Source organism: Quercus lobata, chromosome 2 (genome assembly GCF_001633185.2).
Source record: "Quercus lobata isolate SW786 chromosome 2, ValleyOak3.0 Primary Assembly, whole genome shotgun sequence".
Lineage (NCBI taxonomy): Eukaryota > Viridiplantae > Streptophyta > Magnoliopsida > Fagales > Fagaceae > Quercus > Quercus lobata.
In genome coordinates this window covers 18,969,706-18,994,582 of record NC_044905.1, presented here as the reverse complement: position 1 = coordinate 18,994,582, position 24,877 = coordinate 18,969,706, and the positions used below count along the sequence as shown (strand labels likewise).

Genomic DNA, 24,877 nt, shown 5'->3' with positions numbered 1-24,877 from the left:
AGGTATGTGCTTTCTCTCCTAGATCTATTGCTTCCCTACATAGTTTTGGTGACTTTAGGGTCCGTTTTGTTGGAAATGTGAAAATGTGGGAGGATAGAAAATGAGAAGATGATAAAAAAAATTGGAGTTTTCTCTCATATGTATTTAGTTGGAATGATGGAAAAGTAAAATAAATAAATAAAATTTGTATAAATTTATAATCATGCCCCTCTTAACAAAAACAAAAAGTAACACTTTTTATAAATAAATATAAATTGTATATAGACACCTCCTAAAAAAGAGCACAAAGTCTTGATCCAAAACACGACACACACATAAATAAACCAACACCAACACAGTTCTATTAAAAAAAATAAAAGAGAGAGAGAATAAAAGAAACGGACAAAACACAAGAAAGCAAATATATATAAATATATATATATATATACACATAAAATAAAATTTTTTTTTTTAAAAAAAAAAAAGAAAGGCAAAGAAGATAAAGATAATGAAAAATATTGCAAGGGCAATTTCGTCCAACAAAAACCTCACATTCTCTCTTGTATTTTCTCCCTAATTTGGAGAGATCAATTTTTGGTAGGCTCAGAGAGAAGATAACTGAGCTCCACTATTATTTCCTCCCTTCTCTATCCCAACCAAACACTCCTCCTACCTATTTTCTCTACTCTTTTTTCCATCCTCCCCAAAATCGCCCCAACCAAACATACCCCTTAAGGTGGATTTGTGGAAAACATGGGCCATCTTCTAAGTTCGTATTAATGTCTTTCCTCACGTTGTTAAAACAAATTTGGTTTGTAATTGTCTCTAAGAGTTTAGATCTCTCCTTGTCTATGCTACATTGTATACTTTTTTGTTTTTTCTTTATACTTGTAATTATTTTATTTTAGTAATAAAATTTTCTGCTGCTGTCCCACATAAAAAAATATATAAATATAAATAAATAAATAAAAATTTTGAATGTTGATGCAACTTGGAAGCAAGACCAAGCTTTGTATAGTAACAGTTAGAATCCACAAGGGTGAGGCCAAGAAAGCATGGCCGTCCAATTTTACTGCGTGTTCAGCTGAAGTAGCAGCAGCCCTGACCCTTAAAAAAGCTGTGGAGTTGACACCAATAAAATATTGGCCTAAGATATAATAAGTGGAAGGGGATGCCAAATTGGTGATGAAGGGTGTAGATTCCGAAGGAAAGCCAATGATCTGACAGATAGTTAATATTATAGAAGAGATCAGAGAGTCAGTTCAAAACAACTCACGTAATATCAATTTTGTTGGGTGAAAAAGGAGAAAAATATTGCTCTCTACTCATCTTTGATAATTGCTTACTTTCAAGAGGAGAAAATATTGCTCTCTACTCATCTTTATGTACTATCCATGTGTGTATATATATCAACATTTACATCCCTATCAATCAAAAAATATATACACAGTAAAAAATGATGATAACAGATTTACACTACATAATTCTTAAAGAGCTTCATAAAAGTAGCTCATCGAACAGGACTCCTTCAACTCCAGCACAACTGCTCCAAAAACAACAAACCATTTTTAAAAATAAAACAAACATAAATCTCAATATTCATAAAGTGAAATAAGTTCCAAAACTTGAAAGGGGTGTAAAAGGCTTACTGTTTAAAAATGACTCTCCCAGCCATGCACCACCTGCATTTCATTAACTGCTTATCCTCCTTACCATTCAGATTAAACAATCTCCATGTCATCAACATCAGTGCTGCCAGTTGTGGTTTGTTTTCTCAGTCCTTTTTAGGGTGTTTTCATCCATGGGGCAATTATGTTATCTTGTGTTGCTCATCAGAATGTAATTTTTGTAACACTTGATCATTTGACGTTGCCACTCTTGATGGCAGTCTGCATCCAGTGTAAGGGCCCCTTTTTGGGTGCATTTAACTTCAATTTCTCTTCTTCCTCCTTCTGCGCTCTCTTTTTTTCAAGCTCAATCTGCTTGCAGTTTTCCTCATGTGCTCGTACAAACATCCTCACAAAGTTGAACAGAGTAGATACGACTACAAGACATACCAAATAAAATTAAAGACAGAAAATGATATCCTTTAGAAAGGAAAAGGCAAATATGTTTACTGCAAAAGTAAAGACACAAGGTTATTACTGCTTGGCATAACTGGGAGCCAAGAAATGTAATATATATATATATATATATATAAACCTAATAAGTATCAATTAGAGAAATTCTAAAAGCTAATATATATATATATATATATATGCAATTGATTGTTCATCAGCTCAAAGGAAAAATAAAAAGAATAAGCATGAAGGTCAAGTGTTGCCCAATGGGACAAGAAGTGAGGGATCAAGATCCTCTCAATTTGATTTGAAATGGAGAGGATACATTTCATGGTATAGATTTAATTATTCATGCATCTAAAGGTGTACATGATGCCACATCATTCAAAATCAATTCCACCAAAAACGGAATGATAATTGGTTTTAAATGATATGGCACCATATTCACCAATAGATTCGCAAAAACGAAGTCTTCACCTTAAAATGGACTCTATCCATTTCAGAATCAAAAAGGGAGGATCCTTTTCTAGTAGTGAGCATGTTAAACATGGCTCAGAGACAAGAGTGCAGAAAGGTAAACGAGGGAATTAAGAAAATAATACATGATACCTATCAGAAATAAAGAACAGGTAGACTTAATTTTCTTTAACATCTAACAGGAATACAAACTAATCAAAACTATAAGACCGAAAATACCTTGCTCAAATGGACACCGGGCTGGATCTTCCCCAAAATACTGAGCCAAAGCATCAGCATTTCTACCCTGAAAACATTGAAATTCAGATATATGTCTAGTAATGCTTAAATATCATCTTGCAAGCATACACTAGCATCTGAAACAAATTCCATCAAAATAAACTCAATACATACCACATTAGTATAAAGCGAAGCCAAAGACCTCACTTCAGCTTCCGCATGACCGAGGAATTCATTTAATATCTGGAAATTTCCCAATGAAAGATCAAATTGTAATAACTGAATTAATTGCAATAAGAAAAATAAATCTAAAATAAAGTAACTTAGATTTGAAAGCAGTTGTAGACAAATGGCAGGTAAACAGGAAAAAAAGCCATGCCTTCTTGAGATGGTGGTAGATCAAGCAGAATGCTCTACCATGTTAGTGCACAAGGTGACAAATATTGCAATTATTTTGTGGCTTTTATATTAACTCTTAAGTCTTGTCAGAAACCTTTTAACTATAGTTAAAAAAACTAATAAGAAACATTCAAAGTCAAGTTTACAACTGAACTTGCCCCCCCCCCCCCCCCTCAAAACCCTAAATAAATAAAAAGCTTCAATTGTTTTGACTGAATCTTTGTAGTTCTATTATTATAGCAAGTGAATAAGTTCTACCTCAAGTGCCACCACCTTCCCTTTAAAAACAGGGTAGATGGTAAAGTTGTGGATTTAAGGCCCGCATGTGCAACTTACAAATAACGGGAAAAGCAAACACTATTATTACAGCCAGACTTTATAAGTTTTATCTTACATGTCATGTAATGTAACTTTTGCTGTTTCAGCTTTCTGTAACAATCAATAATGCAACTGATTTTGAGACCTAGGAATTTGAGTAGTATAGAGGAACATCTTCTGATTCCAGACCTTCAAAAGCAACTAATATAAATAAAGATTAAAATTATGTCCTGCCATCCTCCCCCCCCCCCCCCCCCCCTCCCTCAGTCTCCCATTCCACAATATTATGAAGTATCCAAGTCTGAGATAATTAACTTTTTCACTCTGAATGTGGAATAACTCTGATCTGGAATCTATAGTGAATATGTGCAATCACACCACCATTCAAAAGGTCCAAAAGTCTAGAGAATATCTGCTGCCACAGATTACAAAAAATCACATCCTAGACAGGGTTTACAGATGTAACAGATACCATTGGTCTATGGCAAAAGTCCAGTTAATAAACTTTCAAGGTACAACTGGAAATAGAACTCTTGAAGCTTATTGCATGTCTCAAAGCAATGCATCTATCAGCTGCAGGATATCATGCAGCAACATACATAGAGAAACTCTACTCACACACATGAACACATATGCAGCCATTGCAGAGTACCTTGCAAAATTTTTCAGACACAGGACCATCATTTTCTGAGGCAGTCAATTCCTGTACAACCTTCTCCAGCCCCTTACTAATGGCCTGCATTTCCTCTGCCAGATATTTCAATTGTATCTGCATGGTAATAAAACTTTTAGCAACAAAGACACGTTATACGGAAAATGAACTGTTCCACAAAAATAATACCCAAAAAATGAAGCAAAAAAAAAAAAAAATACCTTTGTTGAAGCCTCCAAATTCACTAAGTCTTTATGAAAATCTAGAAGTTCTGGCAACTTCTCAGCAAGCACCTACAGCTTGCCAAGCAGAAATTGATTATAAAGAGATACATACAAATTTCCCTGAACAGAAGCATGCAAAAGTCCCAAATTTTTTTATTTTCATCGGACCAAAAACAGTAAAATAAGACCAACATGACGTGGACAAAATGGGGGAAGAATATGATCATCAAAGATATACCCAGGGATTAGTCAAGTGCTGAAGGAGCCCCAGATAGCTGGTAATAAAATATGACCTTCCATATGACTGGATGGTGCAAATGGGTCCATGTAGCAGACTAATAATTAATTGATGCTAAGGCTTACTTGAGCAAAATGAGATAATAAACAACTTCAGGTTAAGCCTAGTTGAATACACTTTATTCCTTTTGTTCTTTCACCATTTCATGATTCAATATGCACAAATAAGGGAGGATAGACTTCAGCACAGATTAACAGTAACACCAATATCTCCAAATGCCGACCAACAACAAATTGAAAATAGATCCAGATTCTGCAAAAACTACAATATTTCTCTCTTCAAATCAATCTCAATGGTGAGATAGCCCAGAAACACTCATATAGTGTCAGGTATAATGTACTAAAAGTCCAATAATGACCATTATTCAGTTCCTTTCACCGAGTACATGCTCAAAATTTCATCAAACTCCTAATGCCCTAAACTTAAAAAGGCACGTGTTATGGATATGTTCAAACATAGTTTCCACATATTAAACTTCCTATGTTAGACACAGCTTTGTCTGACCCCTCCGCACTAATGACTCAATTCAACCAACTACAAAAGTGTTAATTTTTTAATACCTCTTCTCCTCTTCAACCAGATGCTCTTCTCTCCAACTCTGATAGGAAACAAAGAGGGGATGAAATCCTTTTTCTGTAGGATGTTAGCAATCATTTTTCCATACTGTTAAAGCTGCTCCACCAAATGCACTTGAAACTTGCCATCAAAATGCCATTATCAAGCTGCATAAGGATGGCTATTTGTGAGGTTGTTTTCTTCCCAGAATAGTATTTCTCTCACTTGCTTTAATCAAGCTGCCTCACTGGATATCCCTCCAATTCGATTTCAACCTTTATTTTATTTTATACTTTTTGGATTTGTAACTTACAAACACACCCAATATTCAACCCTCAATTACAATTTCTCATTCTTCACCATTCAGTCCTCTTTCAGGAAGAGCTCTCCATCCATTAATACTTCGCTGTATTTCTTTAATTAGAGAAGCACTTTATGCCACTTCCAGAGAGAGAGAGAGTCTCCTTCATCCAACAGTCCCAAATTGATCTCAATTTGTGAAAAGTAAAATGAAGTAAATGTTCACTTTCCCATTCTATCCTTAAACAATGTGTCGATGTAAGTCTCCTTAAACTTTGTTTTGTGTGAAACATGACACAAAATTTGGGATGGAAGGAGTTTTACTTTATGGAGAGAGACGGAATATGATGTAGTTGGTAGCAATTACTGTCCTACATCAAAATATTTCAATAGAATGTAGGTATTCGGAATCTAGACCTTCTAATAATGTCTAACTACATCAAATGCACAATCAAATAGTACAAATACAATTTTAGAGACATGCCAAATTAGGAGATATTTAACTCTCTGATCTTACATTACACCAAAGAAACCTTTGTCTGCAGGAACTTAAAGTGAGTTCTCATGTGATTACCAATGACAACAAAAAATCCCAAAGCAACAAGTGTGCCTGTAATTAAGCTAATGAGACAAGCTCGACAGAAAAATAAGCATCAGCAAAGGCTAAAATGAACAATATTCTACCTTACAAAGATAATGCATGAGAGTCATCTTGTTGTTCCGGGCCCGTGTATCAGTGAGTTTAAGGAGACTATCCAAACGAAATCCAATTGCAGAACCTGAATCAATAATGTTATAAAATTATTGCAAGAAGAAAGAAAGAGGTATTGGTACTTCAAAAAAAATTTGTACTGCACATCTAAAGGCAAATTTCGATAGCTGGTTCATCTAGATAAAAGGTAATGCACAGCATATAAGACAAATGTTAATGCACAAACACATACACATTAATTTAGAGTAGTTAGAAGGTCTTTAATAAAATAGATAATTCATCCCAGATTTAAGCACCCAGTCATGAGCTTGTTATTTCAAGCACAAAGCAGTATATCTTGGAATGACCCAAATGGCATCCATGAGGTTGCAGGTCAAACTCCACCATGCAACTCCAACTGACCAAAGGATAGAATATTGGTACTGTCTTTTTTTTTTTTTTACAAGTAAATATTTCATTAAAAAAAGAGAAAAGACATAGCCCATGTACACAGAGAGTGCACAAGTACAACAAGTACACCAACATTAAACTCTAAAAGAACAACTGTCAAGCATCTCAAGGAAAGAACCAAAAGACAGAAGCCCCAAAGCATATATCCATTCAAACAAAGACTTGAGGAATAAAAGCTTCAGGTCAGAAACAGAATTTTCGCGTCCTTCAATCGTCCTGGAATTCTGCTTTTGCCAAATGCTTCACTTAACTATCGGTTGCTTCTTCAGGCAAAAGCTACTGATATCATGCTAAAGTAAAGCTATAATAAAACAGAATCTTTGGGTAGATCAGCCAGTTCCAATACTAAAGACAAATATTTGACACCTAGTTGCAACTTAAAGGTACACTAAATTCCCAAGTTATGTTTTCCTCTTCATTTTTTTTTTTTTTTTTTGGCATTCTCAGTGGACCCAGAATGTGGTCAAAATAGGGCTTAACCACATACTAATTTTTTTTTTTTTTTTTTTTTTTGTTTTGTTTCAGGGGGCCAGGGGTACACTTAATCCACCATTGACTTGGAATGATTTCACTCTGCCTATTTGTGGTTTAAAAAGTGACACTTTATACCTTGGGCTTGTCTTGTTAGAATTCAACACAATTCACCATTAAAATAAGGCTAAAATCATCTGTGCATTGCTCACTTCTTGACACAGGATAGAATCCTTAAGGGACTCTGATACCAGTTTTAATGTAGGATGACTAGGATCTTTAGGAATTCAACAATAAATTAGGCTCCTTGATTAGGATTTGAGGTTTAACAGTTTATGTAGGGTTAGATAATAAAAAGATAACATCTTGAATAAACTTGATGATTGTTTGGTGTAAAACAATAAATAAAATGAGAAACAAAGAAAGATATACACTAGGCAATCACACCCTCAAAGCTTAAAATAAGCTGCTAGAATTTAATAAAATTCAATCTCTCTATTTATAAATATTATTTACTACAATAAAGCTTTTATATAGGCTATTGCTAAATCTTTTCCTCAAAAGACTAGGGCTCCTCAATAACCTATTCCTAGAAAGACTAAAACTCCTAATAACAAATTTAGGTACTTAAAAACTTATAAATGAAATCGAAAAGGGACTCAAAACATAAAATAAGACTCATGGGCCTTTGCCAATTCCAAAAAATCTACAAATTATCAAATACCCCAACTTTAGTAAAACTTAATTAAAACTGAAACAGCAACTTTCTAACCTAAACTTAACACTAAGACTCAATATTAACTAAAGTAGCCTATGTAAGGTGCCAAGAAGACCCCACATCCAAACTAGATTACAATTCCTGAATCTTTTGGTATTTTATCATGTTTTTCCTCAAACTCTTCATTGTTTGCATGACTTCTTCTTTTCTTTGTCTCTCACACATCTGGCCAATCTCTCTCTTCCTTTTGGAGAAAGAAGAAATAGACCACAAGTAACAGATCTTAGACTAACTGAAGGACTTACAAGCCTCAGCAGCAGCAGCAGCCTTCACTACTGGCTGCTCACAAGGTTTACCTAATGTATCAGAACAGCTAAATCCATAGATTAAAAACACAGCTTTCTCAGATTAGATGTCTAAGCCTCGTCTATCGCATTGATAGGATGCACAACACATCCAATGGAAGATGCAAAACAAGGTAAACATTGGTACATTCACATACAAAATGATGCGATATCAAGTGAAATTTCAGTCCACTAAGGTTCTTTATTAACTAATAAAATCCCCAAAAGAATCCAATGCAACCTGGCTCTGACCTCACTGGAAAACCATTCTCAAACTTAGCACAAAGCAATGCTGCCTGTTTTTGCATGTAGCCTTCAATTCCTTTAACACTACCCTCTTTAACCATTTCTGATAAATCTTGAGCCACCCTATAGCCCATCTTGTGATGCCTCACCACCAACCTGGAAGACCCTACACTCTATTGCCTCCACCATACGTTACACCCACAAGGCAATAAAATCCACCGATTGTAAAAGGAGGAAACCAAGAAAGAGAAAAGAGCAACAATCATAAAATCAAACATGTAAAAAGAATACCATAAAAAATCTCTTGAAGCAATAAAACATGCAAAAAGGTAGGCATCCGGGTATCCAAACCATTCTTTTTTTTTTTTTCTCCCTCTACAAGCATGTTAACAAGTCACAAACCGTTTTCACCACGCCAGACATGAGTCCATAAGTACCCTTACCAAAAATATCCAAACCAATCCACCCCTTACCACCACCACCTCAAGCCCCACCCAAGCCACCACAAGAAACCCAAACCCAAACACCCAATCAAACCCATGAATCCATGGCCAGCCACCATAGACCCAACTGCCACCCCCTTCAAAAAGCCTAAACCATTCCCATCCAAAGCCACTCATGAGAGGAAATTGGTTAGATAAGGGAGAGAGAAAGAAAAAAGAAAAAGAATGAAACTTTACCTTATTTTTTAACAGTGAAGTGTGATAAGGTGGGTTATGAAGCTTAATGGGGAGAGTGAGAAACTCAGGGAGTAAAGTGTCACTTTTTAAAATACAGGTAGGAAAAGTTAGACACCCCAAACCAAAGATGAAGTGTAGTTTCCCTTTTTTTTCTTTGCTAGAATTTCTACATTTTTTTCGCTCTTTACATATTTCAAACCTATATTATGCATATCCTTTTATAACTCAAGTGGCTTTATCACTACTACAACATTTCTTTTCAAATATAATTTTTGTTGTATAAAATGATAAATTACAGGTCTGTTTGAAATCCATTATTTTGCTAAAACTGAAAATTTTTTGTTAAAAGTATTACAAATAAAGGTAAAAGTTAGCTGAAATAGTATAGTGGGACCCATAAATAGTATCAAAAAGTGCAGTAGGGCCTACGAATAGTAGCAAAAATAAACTGAATGGTAAAATAAACTGGCTTTTTAAGCTGGAGCCAAACGCATACTATATGTCTAAAATTCAAATTCTTCAAGATGAAATAAAAAGTAATATACACAAATCAATGTAATTTTAAGTTTTAACTCACCTCTTGCAGTTCCATGGTTCAAAGCATTACCCAGAGAAAGAATTGTTTGCATGATTCTTTTCAACTTGACTGAATTCCTGATCTGATAAGCACAGCAGTGAAAATGGTGTAAGAGATAAAACTGTTCAGAAAAAAAAATTTGCAGACGGTAGAGAATCTAAAAAAAAAAAAGGAAAAAAAAAAGTAACTTACCACTTCAGATGCAGAATTGACAATGTTCAAATTTTTTCTAAGGTCGGAAACCTGATAGAAATACAAGACAAGCTTAACAAGTAACAACACAAACAACAAGAGAAAGTATGTGGAAAACTAATAAATAGATTGTCATCTGACCTGACAACGGAACTGTATCTTAAAGGAGAAAACTCTCAACTTTGACTCTACCCGTGGCACTTTCATCAATTCTAAGAAGAACTGTAAGGAAACATTTTGTTATATATTAAACAAATAAATTAAGGAAAAACATAGGGAATGACTATGGTATACAGGCTGTCTACAAAAGAACTGTCTGAAAGCATACTAGTTAGTTATTTAAGATATGATAGAAAAAGAGAGAAGTGAAATATTTATGAAAGCGATTATCCCAACTTCATCAAGATAAAATTGATTCATATATTCAGTATTACACATTGTCCATCCCCCAAGTGGCTCATGGTAAGCGCTACACATTGTATAATGTGCTTTCACCATATGGCTCACTACAAGCAGTATCCACTTTATTTTCCCATGTGGCTCGTGGTGTTTTTCTTTTTCCACTATCTTCAAAATTTATCAACTACAATTATTATGATAATTTTCTCTAGGTAAAACTATTTTGCCAAAGGTTCCAAGAAATATTGAAATGCTACTCCAATTGAAACTATTATCAAAAGTTCAAAGAAATTCAAATTAAGTTTTTAACATTTAATTTTATAAATAAATATTTTAATAATCTCCTATAACTTTGGGTTTTGATCAAAACTGCCTCACATGCCAGGCTTCCACCACGTAGCTCATTGTTGGAATTACATGTTCTTTCACCATGTGACTTAAAGTTCTTCTTTTTCTTTTCTTTTTTTCTTTTTTAGCTATGTTGATGATATTAGACATATCCTTTCAGAATTTCACAATTAACCCATACACATCACACGCATAGTATCAGAACTAATACAGAAGGACTCCCTCAAGCTTTGCTTTTTCCTTCAAAAGAGGGATCTAGTTGTACTCAAAAAATTTTGGTTAAATTTTTCTGGCTGAAATAATCCAACTGTGGGCTTGCCCTTTTGATAGCTTCATTATGCTGGTTCAACTTCAGTTGGGGTCTACCATGGGAGGTAGACCACTTGGATTAAATTTTATGGTCTTAACGTGAATGATAAGCTAAAAAATTGTGCAACTGCAGCTTATAGATGACTGTCTCTGCATCTTCCTTCCTGGTCCTATATTGATCTACTGAAAGCTTAATTTAAGTACAACTCAAGACATACAATCTGTACATTCAATTTAATAGTGGCAGCAGTCCTGCTACCCAAAGAAAAACTTACAAGTCAAAAAAAATAAGCTCCATTACCTGTTCACATTTTCCCAAGTTTTCCTTATTTCCACCATAACCCTGAACATTAAAGCATGATTACAACATAAAAGAAACATGAGAAAATATGTGTACAGTACTCACAGTATGGAAATAAAATATTCAGTGGGTATGATATGCAAACATAGAATGGAATATTTCAACTGAAAAAGAAATCCAATACCTTTAGCAATTCTGTCTCTTCTTTTGTTGGACAAAACTTTATGAGGTTCTCAACCTGATCAATATCTAGCGCTGACTCATCCAAGGCCAAGACTAAACTCTAAATGACATGGGCAAAGAAGAAATAATGTAAGAAGCTAATTTAAAGATTCATTTTATGGGATGAAATCTGTTAAATAATTCATTGTGCATCACTTCAAATTCCCCAATATCCAAGGATGGTAGATATAAGTTGTGTCTTTGACGCGCTAAAAAGAAACAAGATTCAAGCAAGCAAGGTATGAACAATATTACAAAAAGTCTCTCTAACAAGTTAATGCTTCTCGTACAAGAGATAGTAATGGGCAAAATGAATATATAAATTATCGTTCTATATGAGTGTGTGTGTGTGTATATAATATATATATATATATATATATTAAAAAAAATGTTCTGATTTTACCATATATGCATTGTTATCAAACATTGAAACTTAAGTAAAAAAAAAAAAAAAACCATTTGGTTCCACTAAATTAAGCACGGGTACATTTTTCAGGTAAGGGTATGGTACAATACGGGATACGGTAGAGATACATGTATCAATTAATTATAACATATATGTTTATATATATTTTGTATATATTGTTAAGCGTTTATTTATTAAATATTGATAAGCATATATATATATATATATATATATATCAATTTAAGAGCTATAATGGATACTAAAGTGAATCCATAGCCATTAAATTATGTTTAGCATACAAATTAAGATCCAACATAGTAAATAAAAGATAACTAGATAAATGTTTAATATTGAAACGAATATATAAAAAAATATAAACAAAAATCCTCACAAGTTTGGGCTATCTCTAACTATCAAAGGGTTGGGTTATGAGTTACGCCATATCTGAGCTGTACCACGAGAGCATCCCCAAACATATCGACACTTAAAAAAAACAGTTGGGACACACATGTAGAAATATCCCAAAAGTATCTGATACGAAGACGTATATACGGGTACTTTAGCAAAAATGGAGTATCTGTATTTCCTAGCCACTAATTCTTAAATTTAGAAGATGTCTATCTCTATATTGCTTGTAGATCTATCTAAACAGTTTTGACCAATAAGTAATCTTATGTAAAACGAAAAAAATTATATGGAATCACCCAAAAATAAAAGTGATTAGACCATTAGATTACAAACAAATTATGGACAATTCCAATATCATAACAAATTTTCTAATAGGTAACTGTTAAAGAATCCCATATTAGTCATGTATAGAACCTAATGTTAATTTATGTGCTAGTTGGCTTTTCAAAATAGCTTAAGCTTTAATGACAGATGCTCTAATATCAAATCCCAGTTTGTTCTCTCTTCACTCCACATGGCAAGCCTGTTTGTTTTTGTTTCGGTTTTGGTTTGGTCATCCACCCCATTTGTCTCAGTTCTAGTCTAGGTTGGACTTGGACTCGAGAAGATGTGCTAAGAAATCCAGATTGGTTGTGTTTAAAATTTGATATGGGTTTACATACTGGTTAGGCATCCCTTCTTAATAGCTTAAGCTTTTAGGTTGTATACTCTTAACAATAACATCATGAGCTACACTTTCCTAATTTTTGCTATTCAATAAACATATTTAGAAATTTTTTAATATAAAATAGCTAATATTAACACAATCAACTCTACTACACTGGAAGATAAAATTGGAATTTGTCCTGATTTCAAGTTATTGGAAATCTAGATTGAGAACATATTGAAACCAAATTCCATTGATGGGATGAGTCATGATGTCAAATAGAAAAGGTAATTAAATAATGCAGACCAGTGGTGAAGGGCAATGATGGTGAGGGAAATGGATTATAAAAGAGACTCCATGATGGTATGGTTACAAAGTTGGAATATATGGTAACTATTGAACTGCCGCCCTAGTTAAACTCCACCTTGAACCAAACTCATTCTTCACAAAATCCACGACATCCGTAGTTCCTGTTTCCAGACCTCCATTTGATCTTCTGCCAAAATAATATACAATTTGGAAGGTATCCTAGTATATAGTACCTATATGTTAGAGATTTTTTCCTACACTAGGGTGGCAAGTTTATAATTAGAAAAGATGGCGTAAATAAGCGCGCGCGCGCGCACACACACAAAAAAAAAAAAAAAAAAAAAAAAAAAAACACCATTGTCCAAGCAGCAACAATTTTTTCCCAAAAGTGCACACATTAAGATTCAATTGATACAAACAATAGTTACAGTCATGCCAAGAAAAATACTTAAATAACACGCCCAAGAGATCAAGATGAATACCACAAAAGGAATTAATTGGCTACACTAATCGGGTTGAAGGAGTCAAATAATATGTCAAAAATTATATAAAATGAACAAACTAGAAACATAATATTTGGCAATTCAAAACTGTAACCCATACTAGATGTGGAAACACACAGTGCATGTGGGTTTTTTTTTTTTTTTTTTTTTTTTGCCTTTTTCAACACTATTTATATATAGACAGTGCAGTATTTTTTTTTTTCTTTTCTTTTTCTGTTATTTTTTTCTTTCTTTTATTTTTTTTGGGGGGCTAAAATAGACAAAGTGTAGTTATAATCGTAAGAAATTAGAGTGTGTGTGTGTGTAGCTAAAGAGAATGTAGCACAGTGAGCATAAGACATAAGGAATTATGTGGGAAGTTATTTAGTAACATGAGAGAGAGAGTGAGTGAGTGAGTGAAGGAGAAACAAGGGAACATGGGTTAGAAGTTTACTAAAAGCCCATATTATTAAGTATTCTTGACTTTTTCTTCAACTATTTTAATATTAGTTGCACATCTCTGAACTTCTAATAAGTATTTAATTTTCCCTAGAGTTGTTTTGGGTATTCAAACGATGACACCAAATGAGAAGAATTATAATGGTACAGATAACTCTATAGAACCTCAACTCCAATTCCATGAAAGAAGAGTTTAATTGCAGAGAAAAGCCATAAGGAGTAGCTTACCATCAAATCAGGAATAGGGACTTTAACTTTTGAAAGCATGATTTCACAATTATATGCTCGCCTTAGCTCAATCTGCAAGAACCAATAAATTCAATATGAAATAGCAAAACTAGATGTTCTAATGATGATGACTAATGATTTCATATATATATATATATATATATAATGCGAGATGCTATAAGGCAAAAATCATCAAACATGCAAAAATACAATCAAGAAGAGGTTATCCCTATAAAAGAAAAGGCACCACACAATTTGTCTGTGCAGATTTAGAATGAAGTTCCATTTCTCCACTGGAAAGCACAGGTACGCCGATTGGGTCGGTGCACCCGAGTCCGATATGCACAGACGCGTCCACGGCCGCATGCGCGTCCGTGACTGAATTATTTTTTTTTTCATTTTCCAAATAGGCCCAATACGGTCCGAAATGGGCCAAAACAGGCCCCGAATCGGTCTGATCTGGGCCAAAATAAGTGTTTAAAAAAAAAAACATAAAAAAATTTGTCAAAACACACCGTTTTGACATCCTAGTTTAAAGAAAAAACCCTAAACTCATCTCAAACTCTCTCGTTCTCTCCGTCTCCTCTCTCTCTAACCCACGACTCTCCCTCAAACTCCCTCCATCTCTCCTTTGCCTCACTGAACATCATGGAATGGTTATGTATTCAATATTCACTTTATTATCTACTATTCTTAAATTGGTATATGTTTACCATTATATGAAAAAAATATGTTTAGCAATATATAAAAAATATATTTAATAATTTATTAATAAACGTATGCTGCCACACCCGCACCTTACTTTTTCAAAAATTGCTGAGTTGTCGCACCGCACCCACCCCCAAACCCAAATCCGCACCCGTGCTTCCTAATTTCTCCATCACCCAGCACTATGAATGATTTTCCAATTATTTATATGATAAGCCAAATAAAAATACAATTACCAGGTAATATGACCATATCACTCTAAATTGATCACCCAAATGTGACCTAATATGAAGTTGTTGTTTCTAGACCCTATCCTATCCCCAGCATTATTTTCTACTCCACATTCAGAGGGCCTCTTACAAGAGACTAAGATCCTCTGACACCTACTGGATCAGTGGAGGTATCAATCAACCACCTCATCTACAGCTTGCCATAAATTCAAGCTCAAACACCTCAAATGACATGACTCATATACCTGCTTCCTTTTCCACGTGTCCCCTATCACTTTATTACCTTATATCCTCACTTCAGAGCATCATAAAAGGGCAACAAGAAGCAGCAATGTGAGGAGATATTTTATTTTGTCAAAAAGTTATGGGTTTATTATTTAAACAGGATAAGAGCGCTGTACCCCTGAAATTCCTATTCACAACTACTTATTGCTGCTAAAGTTTTCTCAATCTATCCTTATTGCACTTTTGATAATCAGCACCTCCAATTACATTTTCCAATACATTTCTTTTTTAATTATTATTCTTTTGTTACACACATACCCAATTGGTTGAAACCACAAATTCACTCTCCGCCTAATATTTCCCAAGAGTTTATGCACTCAACATGTCTCCCTCTGTTTTAACAATCTCTCTCATCTTCATATATTAAATATTCAACCTTATTGTACACTGCCTTATTCCCCTGAATTTCCAAGGATATACACCTAATATTTTCTAAGAGTTCATGCACTTAACATCCAATCTCCCACTGTTTTACAAATCTCTCTCACCTTCATATGTTACATATTCAACCTTGTACACTTCCTTTTTTCCCCTGAATTTCAAAGGAAATTCATGCACTTAAATCCAAGTTGGAATGATACATGTTTCAGAAGGAGAGAGCTCTTGAGAAAACTAACAACTAGGAGTCATGATTTTCATATCCCATTGAGTTTTAGGATGGAAGTGTGTTGACATTTTAACGAGCTTTGATAACATGTATTCATGTCTATCAAAAACTCAGGAGAGAACACTCTGCAAGAAAGAAAAGTAGGATGCCATGAACAGGACAGGTTCCAGTTGTATTTTATTTTTCTCTTATATTTTCTCTATATTTGTTTGTCAGAATAGGGGAAAATATAGAAATTAGAAAAAATACCATGCAACATATGTTTTAAGAAAAGCTAAAGATCTCACTAGCTTGTGATAAAGCAATTTCCTGGTGGCCAGGAGAGTATACTGCATATGATGTAAGTAAAGATCAAAAATTGTTCTCCCCTTTTGCCCCACCCCAAAAGAATTTTATATATATAGTGAGTGAGAGAGAGAGACATACTTATCAATATAATATAATATATCTATACACATACACATATAAATAGTAGAAACCAAATCTGATAATTGGGGGCCTTAAGTGGGATTCAAACAATTTAAATTTTGATGAACAGATTTTTGTTTTTTATGACGTAGGAGAATTTTGATGAACAGATGATCACTTAATACCTTACTTCTATTACAACAGTTACAAAGCAATTTGAACACCCTCAGTGTAAAATGTAAATTGCTGCATCAAAATGGTATTATACAACTAACCAGATTCATTAATTAATGATGATAAATTCTATCACATATGCCCAATATTGATTTTTCTAAAACACAAGAACTCAAGTGTTCACCCACAGTAATTAACTGTATGGGCCAAAGGGCCTAACCTAACACAACCCCCTGAGAAAATAACCAGCCAGAACCAGGCAAGCCTGGTTGTTTAAAAGGATAAAACAAGTCATGCCAGTTCTAGCAATGTGTAAGAACAGAAATTTTGAGTTGATGAAATGTAGAGAACTAACAATAAGCTCCATTGTAGTAGAATTAGACACTAACCAGCTGAACTTTTTCAGATTTAGGTCCAGAGGCACGGCGATTTGATTTTCCTCCTGTGCTTCCATGATCTGAATTTGGCAAAGCAGTAGAGAAAAGACTCTCAAGTTCTGACATGTCAAACTCTGGAGCCCTGGTACAGACAAGACAGGATAAGAACAATTAAATGTCCACAAGAATTGTACGAACTGGAAAACACTCTTTTCAGAAAGTGAGGGAAGAAATGGTTGACAATGAAGATGCATACTTAGTAGCTTCATCAGATTTCTGTGCCTCAGCCCATAAGCTTCCTGACATGGCCCTAGTCAACTTTAACCAATGATATGGCTTAAGATTAGACTTTTTAGGCTGAGCCAGATTTCTAGAACCTATACGTGATAAGCCCCGTCCCTTTGCACTGAATGGAGCACCAGAAGGTGGTCCAGGAATTGGAGATACATTTCCATTACTAACTACAGAGGAAGACTGTGGAGCGGAACTACCCACTTTCGTTAACCCATTCACAAACAGAGCTGGAGGAGGGGGTGGTGCTGGTGCTGGTGCTGAAGATGTTTTATTAGGACCAGAAGCAAATCTAGAATGTGGAGGAGGGGGAGGAGGTGATGGAGGAGGGGCAGATGTAACTGCTGAGTTCTTTACAGGTAGTACAGAAGGAATGCCAGGGGATGGAGGAGGGGGAGGAGGGGGAGGGGGAGTTGAAAATGAGTCTCTGATACTGGAAGATGGGAATGTTTCGGTCAAAGTAGGCGGAGGTGGAGGTGGAGGTGGGGGTGGGGGAGTTGAAAATGAACTCTTGACAGACAAAGATGGCACCCCAGCCAATGAAGGTGGTGGAGGAGGGGGAGAGGGGATTGTACATGAACTCTTGATAGCAAAGGATTGAGATGCCCCTAAAGGAGGGGGTGGAGGGGGAGGAGGAGGTAATGATGACTGTACTGTGGTCCCAGGATGTTGGGTAGGTGAAGAATCTGCTGCACTTGAAATTGGTAGAGGCATTGACTGAGATGTAGGAGCATCCATTGAAGATTGCAATGAGAAAGGGGGCAGTGGAGGTGTTTTTGTTGGAGGAATAGGCACATTAGTTGGCTGTACAGGTTTGAGTGTACTTGAAATAGCAGCCAAAGAAGTGGGAGAAGGTAAAGGTACTGTCAACGCATGCTTAACCTCTTCACTACTAGATGCAGCATGATCATGCAATAAAGCTGTAATGCCAAGGGCTGAGGGTGCACTATGGTATCTTGATATAGGCACAGGTGAACCTTGCAAAGAATTAGAATATGAAACTGGAGTAGATAGGGAAGTTTGAGGTCCTCTTTGGGATATGATCTTAGGTTGGGCAGGCCGTTGGAGAGCAAACCGTAACTCTTGGGGCTCAATCTTCTTCCTAACTAATAGAGAATCTAGAGATGATTCAAAAGAGGTTGTAGATTGTTTTCCCTGGTCCATCAACGTGGGATTCCTGGTTATTTTTTCTGAGTCCTTTAATTCTGATTTTAGATTTTCTGGAGTTGAATCCAGCAACAAGCTACCCACTTCTGCAGAATGCATGGGATCCAATATTTTCTGAATGGCATTTGATACTTTGATTTGTTGGAGCATATCCACCGATGTGAGGCACCTGATGTTGTTTTCAGAGGCACTGGATTCTGATTTTAGTTTTTCATGACTTGAATCTTGCAACGAGCTACCTGTTTCAGCAGTGAGAACAGAAACAGCCTCCAGACTTTCCTGAAGAATATTAGACGCTGTGATTTGTTGAATAACGTTTAGTGCTGCATCAGCGTTTGGATCTTGCCAATCCACATTGCTGAAAATCTCTTTAACTTTAGCAAATGCTTCCACAGGAAGCCCTTCTTTCTCCTCTAAACCAGCCAAATCAATTGAAATAGGAGGACCAGTAGCATCCATATCCGAAAAAAGAACCTTAAAAAGAGGTCAGATCAAATAAGAGAAGTAGCAGAATTCACATAAATTGCCACTAAATAACATATTTGTTGTTGTGCCAAGCATAAGTGAAGGATAGATCAATACCTCTGCTCTAAAATCCTTGGGAAATTGATCCTTCACATTCCATACGACATCAATGTCATCACGATTAAGCATCAAAATATTTGATCTTATAAAGGCTGTATTGAACATAACCCGAAACATCATCTGTTCACGTTCCAGATCATCATCCAAACTAATGCACTCAAGAACAACATCACCTTGGATGTGGCAATGGATGTCAAATTTAACAAGTTCACAATCTTCCTGCAATAAGATAATAATAGTAGAAATCTCATTAGAATAATATTCATGTAAATTGGGGAAAATTCAATTTACAACTCATTCTCATAGGCAACGCAACAACATATAGAAAAAATAAACCATGAGAAGCAAATGTTAATGCTCATGAGTGGGGTAAGAAGTGATAGTTGATCTTAAACATTAAATTGTGAGAAGGTACCAACCCAGTCAATTGAAGTATATAAGCCACTTAGTCCTGTCTAATTTTTGTTATAAAACTGGGTTTGATCTTAACTTCAAGGTCACTGCTACCAGTTTAAATTTGATTAAAATAGCAAGTATATGTGCATAGTTTTGTTAAATTAAAATCCACCAAAAAAAAAACTTAAGTCGAAAAATACCCAGAAATGAAGAAGAACTAAGCCACTTGCTTAAACAAAACCTTTGTGAGTTGTTATGGAGTTGTTCTTCTCTAATCTCCCTCTCTTAAAGCAGAAATTACCTATCCATACATTGTGTTATAGATATATTCACTAATAAAATAGATGATAATGATGACAACTGTTAGAGTAATGGTCGAGTGATTAAATTCACCATTTCCTATCAATTTAAGCTTTTAGGACTAGTCGAACTTAGGACCAAAGAAAGTGGTCCTAAGTTCAAACCCTTTCTCCATTCTACCTCACATTGAAGGTAGAAAATTCCACATATCGGGCCCACTTATTAAGGGTCAGTCTAGCCCACACACGAATGGAGAGTGTTAGAATAATAGTTAAGTGATTAAATTTATCATTTTCTATCAGCTTAATCTTTTAAAACTAGTGATAGTTTATCAACAACAATAATATTATTATTATAATATATTAGCAATAACATGAAGAATGAATGAATGAATATATGATGACGATGATGATGATAATATTAATAATAACAACATGTGAACTATTAGGGGGTAAATTTTCTATTTATTCCATGGTTGATTCATCTTATTAGCTGACCTATGACCAGAATAAGATCCTTTTGTAGATTCTTATATGACAGATGATACTAGCATGTGTTTATCAATAGGAGCACCCACGATATGTTCATGTTGGAACAACCCCCCCCCCCCTTCTTTAATGAGAATGCCTTTGCTAGAACATAGTGAATATTAAAGGGATTAGGGATCACGTTATGGATTTAAAAACTATAAAGGTAGATATCCTCTCCATTAGAGGCAACTATTAAAGAGCAAGATTTAAAAATGCAACAGATATACTATATGATAATGGCGAGAACAGCTTTTATATTGATACATCATATGCAGTTCACAAGCTATCCCCCCAGGATCCTGCTTTGGCAGGACCAACACTTCTCTTTTCTTTTCTTTCTTCAGTAGTTCACAGGAAGGGGGTGGGGGGGGGGGGGGGGGGGGTGGGGACAGGGTAGGGGGGGGGGGGGGGGGGGGGGGGTGGTGGGGTGGTGGGGATCATATATACAAGAATTAAAAGACTTAGATTGACCTGACTGTAGTGCCGAACAAGTTTGCTCCTCTTTGAAGTCGAGAACAGAACTTTGGTTGTCCGATCAGCAGCCATAAAAGGATCCTGTCCATAGATCCTAAATATTGGACGGCAACCACCCGCTCCATCCATATTAGGAATGAATCTAATTATGACGCAGTCTAATGTAAGGGCCCTGTCCAGTGGAGGCCATTCTGAGCCGACATTTCTTCTGGATACATACTGAAGGTACCTGATTTGCGAAGGCAATGGATTCAGTGGTGACATTAACTGCAAAAGTTCCCGTGGTGCTTGCTTGTAAATCATGTCCAGAGTTTTTTGTTCACCAGTGTACTGCTTCCTGTAAATCAGGAGGGAAGCCAGCATGAAAGCCAATACTGGCCATCCACCACGTTCACAATGCATCAAAAGCACATTTTGTTGCCCGAGTGACAGCCAGCTTTCACTTGATCTCAAAAAGTGGTGGATCATCTCCATTGTGAGTAACGGGCAACCTTCATAGTGTCGTGGATAATCCATCACCGTCATATCATATTCAGACAGTATGTTACATATCTGGCTTTGGTTCTCTCCTTCTCGAAAGTTGAAGACCATGAATGAAGCATCAGGGGAGTGTTCGCGGAGTTGACCAACTATGCCTCCTATATAGACTTTATATTCATCTTCTTCCCAAACATCCGTTGTGAAGCAGCAATCAAATACTACACATGTGCAAACATAGTGATCACAGCCATATAAGTAAAAAAATTTGTCTATTCTTTTACAGCATGAAAATGAACAATGTAATTTATATATACAGATCTAAGACACATTCATTTCCTGCAAAACATTCAAAACAAGGCAACCGTCAAAGGCTACATATATAAGGCAGTCATTTTTCTTTGTTTATGCACCAATTACAATTTAATTCAAATTGTATTTGTTTCTTATTCAAAGTGTTCAACATCGTGAACATGATGTTCAATTTTTTTTTTTCAATAAAAGTCTTATTACCTATCAAAAAATAATTTAATTCATACATCTTCAGAAAACTAATTTATATATCAGAGTATTGGACAAAATGAAGAACATAAACAAAGACACGCACTCATGTGTGTCAGATGCACATACACAGTCTACATATACATACATTCATGCATACATATATACATATATTTGTGGAGGACATTAATTGCAATACAATCCTTGGCAAATGTAGCACGTCCAAAATCTATAAGAGGTCATAGAGCCCCTAAGAACTTTCCCAATGCAGATTTTGGAAATTTTCTAACATTATGATAGTTCACAAACTGGGAATTCTTCTTGACTGGTTTTCACTTAAAGACTGTCAATAGGTCAAGTTTCCAGAGGAAACAATTTAAATTCTCTTCAGATAATAATACAATTCAGCAGCCAGTCAGAGACTCAAAATCTGTGTGACGAACACCGACATGGATTGGGTAAGGCACCACTGATTTCAATTGAAATGAGTTGTTGGCAGCAATTCTGGAAAATTACCTTCTCTCTATGCCTCATTTCTCTCAGAAAAAAATTACTGCCAAGTGTGGGTAAATTTTTTTACATTCTAACCTCCATCATCACCCAGAAAGAACAACGTACGCAGCTATTTTTCTTCTTTTCTTCCCAAAGATTTTCTTTGGAAAAATTGACCAACAAATCCTTACTATAGACTGTGACACTGACACCATTTTGTTCATTTGACAGTCCCACTTCAACTTTCTATTCATTAACATTCTTAGTGCTTCCACTATTGGAGAAAATCTTGGTCTCCAAATATATAAACACATGTTAATTACAAAATTAGCAACTCCTGGTTAGCCTATGATGATAACATGTAAAACCATGAACAAACCATTATGTATTTCACAAGAATTAAACACAATATATATCTTATAATGTCAAAAAGCACTACTATTAACACCAATGCATAAGAATTCACAACTCTGAAATCAAATGGCAATCACAAATTTAAGAGAACCCCATTAATATTCAACCCCTTCCCTTTCATTTTTGGTCAACCAAGTAAACTGAACCGAAAGAAAAACATACCATAAACCCTTTCAGAGATCTCCAAAAGCCCTTCTGGTGGCTTCCTATAAAAGAACTTGCGGAACAAAGCCATGTTCTTTCAAGATCCCAAAGAACAACCAACCAAAACCCAACACCTAGGAACGCTTAAACACAACACACATTGCAACAAAGCTCAACCCCCCATCTCAGATCACACAAACCCCACATTAAATAAATTGAGAACGGTCATAATGGCATTGAAGGTAGTGTCTGTTATGTGTATATTCAGGAATAAGAGGTATGGATTTTGCTGGGTCTTGAAGGAATACTTTTTTTTTTCTGGGTATTGCTGTTGTCCTTGTCTTCAAATTCACACTATTGTGTATCAGAGAGACTTTGCTTTCAATCAAGATAGAAGGAGCTCGAGATATAGAGAGAGTTTGGTTTATATAGGTACATTCTATTCCTATATATATATATTAAGAAATAAGAGTCAGAAATGGAGGTTGTTAAGAGAGAGAGATATGGGATCCAAGGATCTGAGGTTTGTCTCTGTCTCTGTCTCTGTTTGTGTTTGTGTGTTTTTGTTTTGTGTTATGAAGAAAAGATTGATGATAATGATGTGCCTTTTTTTTTTTTTTAAACATTCTCTATTCCACACATTAGAATAGACATTGGATTAGATCTGTACTTTGGTTGCTCTTGTGCGGCACGTGTGTATGTGTGCCCATCAAGGAACACCCAACAAAAAATATAAAAGTTACTTTAGAAAAAAAGGAACGTATAACACAATTTATAATCTATTCTTCCAATAAGGTAGTGTGGTTAAATTGTATTTTACTAATGTTTTCACCTTTCTAGGGTTCAAATTTGATTACAAACTACCTTTTAAATTTAGTTTAAAATTGAATTATAAATTTCAAAAAGTTATGATTAAAACTTGAAGATAAAGGAAAAAATTTAATGGCAAAATCACATAAAATGTTTAGGGTTTTATAACCTTTTCAAGTTAGGTCCTAGACTCTTAATTTTATTAATTAAAGTCTCAAATTTATGATTTTTTTTTTTTATTTTAAAAACCCTTGCCCATATCTGTTATTTATTTTGATTATTTTGGAAAGAACATGCTAGAAATTAAACAAAGAGTCATTGATAAAATTTTGTTTTACATCTAGATACCCTGGTTTTTAAACAAACACCTTCTCACTAAGAGCAAAACCTTCTTTCCAAAATGGAGATTTCTATCTTTAATAGTATAATTCTGAGTTTAATAGCTGCCAAATTGATATATGAACAAGTTTTAAATGAAACACATAGTTTAATTAATAGTTTCTTGCTTGTCTTTACTTCCGTTTAAAATCATGAAAATTAAAAACGATGGTAGGCAAAGACACGCCTCATTAATGCCTAATTAAATTTAGACCCCCGAGCAATTTATGCTAATGTAATCAATGAAATTATTACACAATTCCATGCACAAGTAAATATCAAACACAATTTATATTAACCACAGATATCAAATAAGAAATCCAAAGTAAAAAAGATAAAGTAGTAACAATCAAATCAAAGATTTGATAACAAAGTGAAAAATCAAAGAAAAACCTTCTTCAATGGGAAAAATCACTATAAATGAACATATAAAATAATTTATACTAATCAAGAATCTTGTAGCTTTCTGCCTTTTACCTAAAAAAAACTTGTAATTCAATCGATACCTTATGGTTTTTATAATGAAAACATTTAGGGTTCAAATCCCTACATCTTCATTGTCAATGTTGAATTATCTCAAAACAAATATTCTCACAAAATCTTTGTAGCTCTAGACTCTCTATTTTTTTGGTAAACTTCAATGTATTAAATCAAAAAGACAAACAAACTAAGGCATCTTCCTCACAAGCAACAGCCAAAGAGGCTGGAAGATTGCCTGGAACAAAACAAAGAGATCCTAAA

The 24,877-nt window shown here is 34.9% G+C and overlaps 1 protein-coding gene across 1 annotated transcript; it reads right to left on the bottom strand.

The window, feature by feature from the left end:
• Window positions 1-1,236: 1,236 nt before the first annotated feature.
• LOC115974853 (formin-like protein 6) lies at window positions 1,237-23,508 on the bottom strand. The gene is made up of 18 exons (XM_031095395.1): window positions 22,967-23,508; window positions 20,918-21,618; window positions 19,218-19,439; window positions 17,434-19,109; window positions 17,190-17,319; window positions 14,389-14,460; window positions 11,413-11,511; window positions 11,229-11,270; window positions 10,013-10,093; window positions 9,872-9,922; window positions 9,680-9,761; window positions 6,166-6,260; window positions 4,326-4,397; window positions 4,105-4,221; window positions 2,910-2,978; window positions 2,736-2,802; window positions 1,629-2,023; window positions 1,237-1,522 (listed from the first exon to the last, which is right to left on the bottom strand). Exons 1-17 carry the CDS (start codon window positions 23,037-23,039, stop codon window positions 1,839-1,841), a joined length of 3,834 nt encoding a protein of 1,277 aa, XP_030951255.1. The 5' UTR covers window positions 23,040-23,508; the 3' UTR covers window positions 1,237-1,522; window positions 1,629-1,838.
• Between the last annotated feature and the right edge of the window lie 1,369 nt (window positions 23,509-24,877).